At 46.8% G+C, this 12,622-nt stretch overlaps 1 protein-coding gene across 4 annotated transcripts in view; it reads left to right on the top strand.

Annotated features, from left to right (window-relative positions):
• Positions 1 to 948: 948 nt before the first annotated feature.
• ZDHHC18 (zDHHC palmitoyltransferase 18) overlaps positions 949 to 12,622 on the top strand; it is a 32,568-nt gene continuing 20,894 nt past the window's right edge. Inside the window, exons 1-2 of one of the 4 annotated variants that reach the window (XM_079986208.1) lie at positions 949 to 1,384; positions 8,266 to 8,426. In XM_079986208.1, coding sequence (XP_079842334.1) covers positions 1,116 to 1,384; positions 8,266 to 8,426 — 430 coding nt within the window. In that variant the 5' untranslated portion in view covers positions 949 to 1,115. The remainder of the gene's footprint in view (positions 1,385 to 8,265; positions 8,427 to 12,622) is intronic. The other 3 variants (XM_079986209.1, XM_079986207.1, XM_079986210.1) reach the window with 3 other exon arrangements.

The raw sequence follows: 12,622 nt of genomic DNA, 5'->3' as shown, positions 1-12,622 counted from the left end.
TTTGTTTCACTAGTGCAGCAAACCATATTTGTCTTATATACATTGTGACTTCTGTACAGGATGCAACATAATTTTCATTCATGGGAACATAATAGTATTGCTTTGAAGGGATAGTACATAATTCTGTTGACAAACAATACATGTTTACCTAAGTAAATAGGCAAGAAGTTCTGTAAGCTTAAAATGTTTAAAACAGTGCATGATAAACAATAAACCTTTTTGACATACATATATAGCTTCTCTTGTGTGGGAATAAAGGGTAGCATTTAACTAAGTTTTACTCAGAGAAGACCCATTGAAATGGGCCTTTTCTCCATATCTTTAGAAGTAGGGAAAATTACATATGATAGCCAATGGAACCTCCACCTTCAGAGAGTCTTGTACCAGATGCTCTTACAATGATCAGAGAAAGCCGGTTACAGTACTTTCATGCCCTGCATGTGAGATGCTCAAAAGGACCTTGATTGTTCCTTGCGGGAAACAGCATTTAAGGGATACTGATGTGTAGTAGCAACAACAACGGACCAGCCTTGTATCTTTACAAAAGGACGCCGCCGGCACTCTGCCCCGCGGTCAGAGTCACTTCCCGCGGAATTCAATTTAAAGAGAGCGGGAAAAGCCTTGAACCCTCGCAAGCCGAAGGCCAACAGGCCTTTTACTTGCAGACAAAGGAGTTTTCAGTATAGAGCAGCGCGGTGGGTGAGGGGAGGCGAGCGGGGCGGAGTGAAGAAGCGGAGGGAGCTGCCTGCGCGGCGGCGGCGGCGGCGGCGGGCCGTGGTGCGCGCTTCTTCCCCCCTCCTAAGGGAAGGCAGCGGGAGCTGCTCAGGCAAGGCCGGCGGCTGCAGCGCGGACTCCAGGCCGGCGAGCGCGAGGGGGGCGCTGCGGCGGGAGGCCTCGGCGGGCAGGGGGGGGGTGCCGGTGCCCGCCCGCCGGCCGGCTCATTCTCCCTCCGCCGCTGCCGCTGAGGGCGGGGCGACGGAGCTGCCGAGCGGGTCTCTCCCTGCCTGCCTGCCTGCCTGCCTGCCGGGCGGTCCTGGCTGTGCCAGAGGCCGCCGCTGCCGCCGCTCGGTGGGGTCTGGACGGGGGAGGCCGGCCGGCGCCATCACCATGAAGGAATGCGAGTACCGGCAGATCCCGCCGGGCACCCTGGCCTCTCCTCCTTCCTCGGAGCCTCCGGCGCCGGCAGCCTCTTCCGTGGCGGCAGCAGCCGCCGCCGCCGCCACCCCGGCGCACGGGCGCCGCCGCAAGTGGGAGGTCTTCCCCGGGCGCAACCGCTTCTACTGCGGAGGACGCCTCATGCTAGCCCGGCACAGCGGCGTCTTTCTCCTCACGCTCGGCCTCATCGTGGTCACCAGCGGCCTCTTCTTCGCCTTCGAGTGAGTCCGTGAATGAAGGAGCCCAGGCTGGGGCGCGCGGGGGGGGGGGGGGGGGACGGACACCCAACGCCCCTCCTGCTTTTTGACATTTATTTACTTCCTTGCAAAACCGTGACCTCGCTTTCCAACCCCTGCTCCCAGAGGGGTCGCAGAGTGTTTCCACATAGTCAACCTTTTTCGTTATTGCCGTCGGCAGCAACCGAGCTTAAGGTTAAGCTAATTGCTAGAGGGTGTAACCTGTTTGCGCCTTGTGGCGACTGAAAGGCTGGCCAGGTGCGGCGTGGAATCAAACCTTTTCCTCTAGAAAGTCCCGCTGTGTTCAGTGGGTGTTTCCGCCCACTTTAGGGGTGCATAGGATTGCGGACTAGAGCCCCACTTCGCCAGGCTAGTATCTAGTCCATAGAAGCTTAACATATATAACTGTCTGTGTAGATGCAGGTAAGATTTAGGAGCCACTTTTTGATGGCGTTTTCTGAGCAGTAAACCAGTATGCCCCAGTATATTTGTTAGGTGCTGCAGTACTGTGTTTTGTGTGAAGGCACAGTGCCAAAGCTTTACTTGATAAGACAAGATAATACAGTGGTACCTCGGGTTACATATGCTTCAGGTTACAGACTCTGCTAACCCAGAAATAGTACCTCAGGTTAAGAACTTTGTTTCAGGATGAGAACAGAAATTGTGCTCTGGTGGTGTGGCAGCAGCAGGAGGCACCATTAGCTAAAGTGGTGCTTCAGATTAAGAACAGTTTCAGGTTAACAACGGACCTCCGGAACGAATTAAGTACCTAACCCAAGGTACCACTGTACTGAAAAGGCACAGTGAAATAGGCATGGTTTTTACACTCCTTTTGAAAGGGAGGGTGTGCTTACTTCTGACCCCAACAGGGGAGGGAATTTTGTGATTCCAGTGCCACTGCTGTAATAAAGTTCCTGCTTTTGGATAAGCGCTAAATCCCCCCCCCCCCTTTATTACATTTCTTAGGGCTTAGGGTAGCTTCCCCCCACCCCGCCAATTTATTCTTGCATCAACATTGTGAGATATGTTAGGTGTGAGAAAGCAATTGATACAAGATCATCCTGGAAACATCTGGCAGTGTTCACTTTCTCTCCCACTGGTGGGATTCCCATTGGCAGCAGTAGCCCATAAAAAGCCCTTAAAATAATGTGTTGTGGAGAGAGGCTGAGCCAGTAACACTTGGCCTCTTCTTACATTCTTACTGCTGGCATAGCTCTCCTCTGAAAATGCAGAAACTTTGCTTGGTGCCCACAGCCCACACAAGAGGCACATCAAAATACTGCCTAGTGAAGGCAACCTGCATTGCATGCTTTAATTGTAAGAAAAAGCATAATAAGAACAGTCACAGTGTTAGGAATACCAGAAAACTGGGGCGAGGTATTGACATCCCTTTCCTCCACCATCTTTCTCAGCCCCCTCTCTCCCATGCCACCAAGGTGTTAGCAGTTTTGTATTGAATTGTTAGGATCCTCCAAGGCATTTTACGACGGATCATAACCAAAGATGAAAGGCAAGATGTACATCATTAAAATAAATAAATGTGCAAGACTTTGGGCTTCTCATCTCACTCAGCCTGTATGTGTGCATGCACATTTGTTCTAATAGGAAAATAAGGGGGCGGTGCTTCTCTTTCCCCACTTTGTCTTCCAAGTGCCCTATGAATGGACCTGAGTGAATCATTTCACCATTGGTTATTTTAGGCTAACATAAGTGAAGAAAGCTGACTTGACTCATTGAAAGTAAGATCTGAGGTTGGGATGATTTAAGAAGTTGTTTTTCAGTGAATAGCACAAACATTCAAGAAGTTAACTTCAGATGACACCATAGGAGAGACTGCCACTTCTTAAATTTGCTCCAGAGCTTAGGTGGAAATGCAGGACATCATTAGAAAGGGTACGATTCATTGTGGTCTTCTTGCAGAGTAAGAAGCATAATTGTCTATGGGGCAGGGAGAATGCAAAGAGCCACTAGGAGCTACATACATGAAGTTGGATGTTCATGCAAGTGAACGTTTGACTGAGCCCTGTCTGACTTGTGTTCATATTCTAAGCCACTTGTGGGCTGTGTTTGTGTGAGAGGAAACAAGATCTTCTGAAGGCATGCTAGCTCTCTTGCAAAGGCAGGTGGAAGTGAGTCAGGTGTGTATGTGTGTGTTCAGTGTTGTGCTAATGAGTATGATAGAAAGGTCAGCAGTTTGAATCTGCGCGATGGAGTGAGCTCCCATTGCTCTGTACCAGCTTATGCCATACCAGTTCAAGTAGATAATTAGGTACTTCTGCGATGGAAAGGTAAATGGCATTTCCATGTGCTCTGGAAATCACGGTCCTACGTGCACCGGTAGTGGTTTAGTCTTGCTGGCCACGACCCGGAAGGCTGCCCGTGGACAAACGCCGGCTCCCTCGGCCTGAAAAGTAAGATGGGCGCCGCAGCCTTTGACTGGACTTAACTATCCAGTGGTCCTTTACCTTTACCTGCTAATGCGTAGAATTGAGGCAGTTTTCCAAGATACTGCTGCCACATGGAGACCGCTTGAAACTGTCTCCATTGCTCCATTTGGGGTGTGCTAGCTTGTATCAGGTCTGCAGGGCCTGTCTCCCATTCTGCTAGAGTTGTTTGGCAGCAGTGTGGGGACCATTCAGCCTATTCAGCTGCCATGCATATGCATTCTCCAGCAGCTTCTATATCAAACCTTGTAAATGTCCACCAAAGTGTGTAGGCAGCTTGAGAGCTGGCATCCGGTTCCTTGCTGTCTATGACTAACAGGTGAGTGCTTAAATACATGCCTGCCATATCATGAGAAACAACTCTTAATCTCCTTCTAACGTGCAATTAAGACATCTCTGTTAGACTCTTTACACTGACTAGAGGCTTTTAGCCAGGAATGGGTGGGGGGGGGGACATACTGTGTACCAGCTTCACGTTGTGGTATCTGGTGTTTTGCCAAGAATGGTATTTGGCTCCCCTGTTAAAAACCCTTTAAGGGGCGGCATCTTTTGTTACTTACACCCTCTCGGACCATTGGGATTAGCACCACTGTGGGGAAGGAAAAGTAGTGGAGGATTCAGGGAAGTATGTGAAGGGCTTATGACATGTCCCTCTGCCCTTGGTTGCACAAAAGGGAAATCAAAGGACAGCTGCAGCAGATGATACTAGGGTTGATCTGGTGTGGCTTCACAACTGAACTTGGGAGATGCATCAGATTCCTCTAATCCTCTCATGACTAGGTATCAGGAAGTATTTGGGCAGCTTTTTTGTATGTGTTGGGAGTCCGTGTGATTATCAGTGCTTATAATAGTAAAGTCCTTCTGCAGTGGGCGGGGGTGTTCTGTGTTTTCCTTATGTAAACGGTGCATTCCCCAGAGTGCTGGTTTTGTCTAAAGCCTCTGCTTGCGTGTCCAGCTCTCCTTGCCTTTGGTAGAAATTTAATCTTGGGAGTTTTAGCAGCTAGGCCCTGTTATTCTGTTCCAGCCATTAGGAGAGTGGAGTTGTAAGCTTTGTCTTCGCTACTGCAAAACTGTGGGCCAGTTTAATATGTTTATACAGCCCATGTGACCTGCGCTGTGGATGGATCTTGGTACTGGTGTGATTGTGGCATTCCCTCATTGTATGCAGTAGCACTAGCCCCATGCCATCTTGTACCACACCACACATGTCAACTACCTAAACATAAACAGAGACCAGCCGCAGTACCCTAGCTGCCTGTAAATCTACATCCAGTTGTTTGCAGTCACAGTAAACCTTAACCACCTTCAGCTTTGACTTTATATTCTCAGAAGCTGACTTTGCTTCAGAAGACATATTAATGCTGTTCCTTAAGTTGACAAGCTTCCTCTCTGGAATTTTCTCTCCCCCTCCCCTGCTAGATCAAAAGTTGATGTGATTTTGAAAAGTGAAATAGGGCCTTGGAATAACTAGGGGCTCTCTCCTCTACTCATAGCCATGTAGTTTTGCAGATTGGAGGGCTGGAGCTAGAAGGGACCTTTGCCATTCTTTCGCTTGTGTACACTTCCCCTTTCTGCCCACTGTTCAGTGAAATCCATGCTTCTTTTGCCTTGGCTGCAAGGCAGACTGCAAGATGCTGGCTGGCAGGGGGGTTTTGTGCTGTTTTCCATTTGCTTGTGCTTTTGGTTATCTGTAGTAGGGGTGGGAATGAAGGGGGAAGCGTGCTTCTTCCTCAGCCAGTGTGCTGGGTTTAAAGGCTGTTACTCCAGAATCCATGCAAATATAAATACATTATTGTTGAGATGATCCATTTCTGGACCGCCTCTCCCTATATAAACCGTCCTGGACTTCTGTGTTCATCATCTGAAGCCCTTCTTTGTGTGCCTCCTCCATTTGAGGTCCAGAGGGTGGCAACATGAGAATGGGCCTTTTCTGTAGTGGCTCCCTGTTTGTGGAACACTCTCCCCAGGGGTGGGTTTGTTTGACGTCTTCAGTATATACATTTTAGATACCAGGGAAAAACGTTCCTCTTCAACCTGGCTGATTAATATACTACAGCCTGTTAAATGTATCTGTGGGAAAGAGGGGTATTGTTTTGATGTTTTGGTTCAATTTTTTACTAGTGTTTTATCTTGTATTTTATTCTGTGACCTCCCCTGAGATCTTTTGATGAAGGGCGATATATAAAATCAATCAATCAATCCTAGTTAACCTTTGAAACAGCCCTGTTTACATAGATAAGCTTAAGTAGCTGCTTGGGATCCACTAAAATCAGTAGGGATTAGTAAACGTGATATGTTATATGTTGCATGCTGCTCGTGATAAACATTTAAGAGGAAGCAGGGCTTGTGCTGAATTTCCCCCCATTGACCAGGGTTGTGGGGCTTTTAGCTGGTCTCTGCATCCGTGCTTCGAATGGCACATGCCAAGAATTGGTAATATTGATCTCCAAGCTATGTGAAATTTCACCTGTTGATTTCCACAGACCAAACGGCTGTTTAAAGACACAGGATCAGACAAGGACATTTTCCCCTGGTTAGTTGACAAGCCTCTGTCACAAACTGTGCTTCTGCCATAGTCTTAGTATCAGCTCATTCACTGTACCTTCTGCAGCCTTTGTGGCTGTCTTTCTGCCAAACAACCCCAGCCCTTGAAAATCTGTTCTTTACTGAAAAGAACAGAACAGAAATAGTATTAATTTACCTCATGACACACAGCTCACTCCCACTTCTCAAATCAAGCTCCCACCCACCCTGCTTCTCCTTTTTAAAAAGAATGCCATGGTTACCCTTGACAACTCCAGGCCCAGCATGATCAGGTTCTCCCTCGCTAATTTCCCCCTCTTCCAGATATGGTGACATGTCCTTGGACTATACTTGTGGTCTCGTATATGGAAACCCTAAATAAGGATTCAAATGTCATTGCTACCTCTGGATTCAGATGGAGTTACTGTTCTTTTATAAAAAGTCTTGTTTGGATCTGGCTTCGTTAACATCAGACGCAACAGTTCCAGTAATCTGGCCACCCACTTTCGTGGACCAGAATACAGTCGTACCTTGGAAGTCAAACAGAATCTGTTCTGGAAGTCCATTCGACTTCCAAAACGTTTGGAAACAAAAGCACGGCTTCTGATTGGCTGCAGGAAGCTCCTGCAGCCAATAGGAAGACATGGAAGCCCGGACGTTCGGCTTCCAAAAATAGTTCGCAAACCAGAACAGTCACTTCTGGATTTGCGGTATCCGGGAGCCAAAATGTTTGAGAACTAAGCTGTTCAGAATCTAAGGTACAACTGTATAGCTCAGAGTAGATGCTGGAGGCACAGTGTCTGGTGGCATGTCAACCTTGAGTTAAAGAGAAGGGGGAAATGGCTGTGCTTCAGCAAGGTGATCCAAAATTGCTGGAGGCAGTGAAGCTTGTTCTTACCAGTGGATTCACTGTGTTTTCCAACACCAAATAATTGTGAACCAGTGTAATCCAGACAAATATTGGCATTGTCAAGTCTCATGCAGTCATACTGGCCCTGGGTAGCCGTTGACAAGTAACTTACCTCATAGTCCCTGTTCTGCTTCAGTGAAACATAATAATTGTGGCCTCCCTCACAATATCTCTGTGATAGAAATCTGAAAAGAGATTCAACTATTTTTTCATTAAAAATAGAGCTGTATCCATTATATAAAAAACAATGATAAAAGTGGATATATACACAGCAGGTTAATAAGACAAGAGGGCATCAGCTGTGCGACTAAACAGTCTTTAGAAACTGTATCAAGCTTACACTTGAAAGAACTTAGTGGAGATGTGTTGAAAAAAGGAGGGGAAAATAGAGTAACTCTAGTTTGTAGATTTGCTTTCTTCAGGATTTAAGGAAAAACTAGATTTTTTAAATTATTGAATTTATATGCCACCCTATACCCAATAACTCCCCCCAGCAAAAAAAAACAACAACACATTTTAAAAGGATTGTGTAGTAGGGAAGGATTTACTCCATGAATAAGCTATGACTGATATAAATGATTCTTACATCATAAGATAGCCATTGCTGTCCACTCTGCCCCTTAATCCAGCCTTGCATTTAGCAATTTGCCTGGCAGTTTTATGTAGGCAGGCATATGAAACTCCATAAAGGGAAGGGGCAGTAGATCAGTCTGTCCCTCATCCACTCTGTCCCAACTCCACAACGAGCATGGATGCACAAGCAATTTGCCTCTTAGCCGACTAGTAATTTTTGCAGACATTTAACTTTTGTGAGCTTATTTGCAAGGTGGTCCTTAATCATATTTTTCTAAAAGATCTACAGAATTTTGCAAGGTGGAATCTGAAGAAGTTATGATCTGTTGGCTCCAGTGGCCAACTAAGAGAAACTGTCCGTGAGTGAAGTGTTTGTGTGGTGAATGGAGGCCCTACTTTAAAAATGTGTTGTTCTTTTTTTCAGCTGTCCCTTCTTGGCTCGTAACCTGACCTTGGCCATTCCCATCATTGCTGGCATCCTGTTCCTCTTTGTCATCAGCTGTTTGCTGCAGACCAGTTTCAGAGATCCTGGAATCCTGCCCAGAGCCACCCCCAGTGAAGCTGCAGACCTGGAGAAATGGATAGGTGAGGTTCTAGTTGTCATTCTTCTACATCCTTGGAAAAATTTTAAAGCTCTGCTTGTGATCTCATGGTATGCAACATCCTCATTTGAGCATTTTCCTGAGTCTGAGGCTATCATGAAGGGAGACAAAGCAGTTGCCAGATCTTCACTGGCTTAAACCTTTTCTAGGGAAAGCCCGTGGTGACAGTGAGCAGCAGGCCCATCCTGTGTGACATTGCCTTTCCAGAATCTCCGGGAGAGATGAAGCCTGGGGACCTAGGAGTATGAATTCATTGTAGTAGGAAGCTGGATCCTAAAATGGTGATTGTGTATGTTTCAAATAAGGGAATTGCAGGTGTCTCTAGCTTCCTGTTGGATATAACCCTTCATAGGTCACATGACCAATTTCCCAGATGACTCAGCCAGATAACATAGTTCTGTTTCCTCTGCCCCAGGCATGTTCAACTCCTAAGAGTCTGCAATCTAGTCTCAGTATAAAAAAAACAAACTGGCAGTGATCGACCCATTGTCATTGGAGGGAGGAGGACCGTGCATGGGGTGGGTGGGTGGGTGGAAGGGGAGGATTGCCCAGAGTAGTTCAGCTTTTCTTGGGGATGATTCCCCACAGTTGTTGAGCTTTTATCGGAGAGGAGAGAGAAGAGTTTCTGAGCTTTTTTAAAGAGAGTATGCAAAAAATCCCTAATACAGTGGTGCCTCGCAAGACGAAAAGAATCCGTTCCGCGAGTCTCTTCGTCTAGTGGTTTTTTCGTCTTGCGAAGCAAGCCCATTAGCGGATTAGCGCTATTAGCGGCTTAGCGGCTTTTAGCGGCTTAGCGGATAAGCAGCTTAGCGGCTTAGGAAAAGGGGGGGGAAAGTCGGAAAAACTCGCAAGACATTTTCGTCTTGCGAAGCAAGCCCATAGGGAAATTCGTCTTGCGAAGCACCTCCAAAACAGAAAACCCTTTCGTCTAGCGGGTTTTTCGTCTTGCGAGGCATTCGTCTTGCGGGGCACCACTGTAGGCTGCTAATTAATGCGTCCAGCACTAAATGAAACTATTGTATCCCCAATCACCAGCAGCAGACGCCAAACGACCGCTCACTAGACGTGACGGAGCGACAGAGAGGGTGGCAGGGGAGGCGAACCCATCTCCCGGGGATCTACCTGTCGATCGCAGTCAACCGGTTGGACATCTGCTCTACCCTACTGCAAAACTTGGGTTGTTTTTGTTGTTACTTCTACTAATAAAAAATGCAACCCTTTATGTGTTGTGATGGTGGCTCACTGAGCAGTCAGTCCAGAGTTACCAAGAGCAAAATGAATACTTTTTCATTAATTTTTAAAGCAAACAAGATTTTCCAAAAGATCTCTATGCTTCCTTTTTTGCCAGTGACATTCAAGGCAACTGCAAACACTCCATAACAACAGCAAACAGAATAAAAACATGTCATTAGTACAAAAATAGTAGATAAAATCCACCATTAACTAATTCAGTAAACTCATCTTCATATCAAACTGGGCAGACTAGCATAGTGATACTCACCAGTCCCTACAACAAATTATATTTAAATCACGAAAATTGTCAAAAAGATTAATATGAAGTGACCAGGAAAAGAGATGCGAATTTATTGGCTTAAATATGAATGAATGAAACTTTATTTGCGTCAGCCATCGGCCATAACAATAAAACAACAATATGGTATACAAAAAATAGAAATAAAAAGTCAATTATATGAAATACATTTTAGCATTTTGAATCAATAGTCAAATAGTGGATCTTATTCTGATTGCCCCAGCTAAAAGCCTTGCAACCTTTGCTGTTGGCTTAAATATTGTACCAGCCTTCTCATTTCTGCACTGTGGCTTGGAACAAATTCTGATGCAGGCATAGTGAGTGTTGAACTTGGAGCTTATCCTGTGTTTTAGCCTTGGTGGTGATAAGCTGTCAGATCATTTCTGCCAATTCCTCAACTGAGCCAGATATTTATTGTTGCTGTTTAGGGCTGGGCAATAACTGGTTTTCAAGATTGCAATTTATAACCAGCTAAACATCATGATACATCGATATCTGAAATAAGGAAGGAACTACACAGAGGCGAACAGGACAATGTCCTGGCAACTGCTACTACTTAAAGGTCTAAAACTGATAGATGATGATATTATCAATCACCTCATGGTCACTTTTAGCAGCAGGCAAGCCAAAATGCATCCAAATGAGACATTTGGTTTTGGGTTTGGCTACCAAATGGTGGTATTCCGGACAGTCCAAAGTATGGTGATGAGTTATAGTGAATACAACCTTGCGGCAGCAGAACTATTAACAAAGAGGGCACAGAAGCAGCAGGAGCCTGGCCGCAGAGGTACAATAATCAGCAGCCCGCGAAGCCTCAGCACAGCAGTGGGCGGCGGCAGAAGCAGTGGCAGCCAGTTAGGCCTTGTGGTGGCGGCAGTAGTGGTGGTCTGCAAGGCCTTGCAGCAGTGGCAGAAGCGGTGACAGCCTGCAAGGCCTTGTCATGCCGGTGGCAGTAGCAGCGACTTTCAAAATCTTGCAGTGGTGGCAGGAGATAGTTGCCAAAGCACAGGTGGCCTGCAAGGCCTCACTGAGGCAGGCTGCCACAACTTCTGCACCAACTCCCACTACCGCCAGGAGGACTTGCTGGCCACCACCACTTCTTGCTACTATGGCGAGGCCTTGCAGGCTGCCACTACTATTGATGCCATCTCCTGTCACTGACGCAAGGCCTTGCAGGATGCCACTACTGCCGTCACCTCCTGTGACTGCTGCAAGTCCCAGCAGGTCTCTGCTGCGAGACCTTGCAGACCACCACCACTTCTGCTGCCAAATCCTGTCACCACTGCGAGGCCTCACAGGCTAATGCTGTTACTGCTGCCACTTCCCATCGCCACTGGAAGGCCTCACAGGCTGCTGCCATCACTCTCTTGCAGGCCACTGCCTTTACTGCAGCCATATTCCATTGCTGCCGTGAGGCCTTGCAGGATGTCATTATTGCAGCTACCTTTTGTCACTGCCTTGAGGCTTTGCATGCTGCCGTCGCAACAGCTGCCACCTCCCGTCACTGCTGTGAGCCCTTGCAGGCTGCCACTGCTGCTGCCACTGCCTCCCATCACTGTTGTGAGTCTTCGCAGGGTGCTGCCGCTACTGCCGTCACTCTTAGCACTGCCACAAGGCCTCACAGGTCACCACTGCTTGTGCCACCACCACTACTGCCCCCAGCTCCTGTTGCCACCGCGAGGCCTCGCAAGTTGTCACTGTTCATTCCGCTGCCGCAAGGCCTTGCAGGTTGTCACTACTACTGCCGACACGTACTGCGGTCATGGCAAGCTGTTTCTGCCCCTGCTGCTTCTGCCTCCTAGCCTCTGCCTCCTGCCTGTTGGCAGTCCCAGATTATTTGAATTCACTAATGACTCATTGCCGTACTTTGGATTATCCTGAATACCACCATTTGGTAGCCAAGCCCAAAATCAAAAGTCCTGTTGGGATGCATTTTGGCCTGCTGATGAAACTGAGTATGTGATGATTGATAATACTGTTATTTATCCATTTTAGACCCCTTAGTTGCAGTTGCCAGGATATTGTCCTTAGTTGCCTCTGTATAGTTCCATCCTTATTTCAGACATTGTGGTAGTTTGCAATGTTTAGCTGGTGATATTGTGAGGTTTAGCTGGTGATAACATTGCAGTGTTTAGCTGGTGAGTTATTGCGATGTTTAGCTAGTGAGTTATCGCAATGTTTAACTGGTGAGTTGTCATGATGTTGAAAACCAGATATCGCCTAGCCCTTATACACTTTGTGATTCACAATATATTGCCAGCTCAAATATTATGAAACAATTATCACAATGTGAACTTCAAACCGGTTTTGGACGATATATTGCCCAGCCCTTTTCCTGTTCCATTCCTCTGAAGCAGTTTGAGGGGCAGCTTGTGTGTGTTAAACAATCTTTCTCTCTCTCATTCAGAGCACGGAGGGAAGACAGCTTCTAGCTGTCTGTCATAATTTGTTTCTGGCTGTTCACTTGTAGGTAACCAGGTAGGGAAGCTTACAAAGTTGTTGGAGAGGAGAGGTTACAGCAGAACTGACTGATTTTTGTGGGCAGGCACACTAGACTAAATTTTCATGGAGTAATAACTTATATAAACATTGTAAGGTCACTATTTTATTCAGAATCTAGTCTCCCACCAGAAGTGCATTTAATGCTG

Source organism: Podarcis cretensis, assembly GCF_951804945.1.
Source record: "Podarcis cretensis genome assembly, chromosome: 8".
NCBI classification, from domain to species: domain Eukaryota; kingdom Metazoa; phylum Chordata; class Lepidosauria; order Squamata; family Lacertidae; genus Podarcis; species Podarcis cretensis.
Note: the sequence above shows the minus strand (reverse complement) of the source record. Positions and strands in the feature narration are given on the sequence as shown.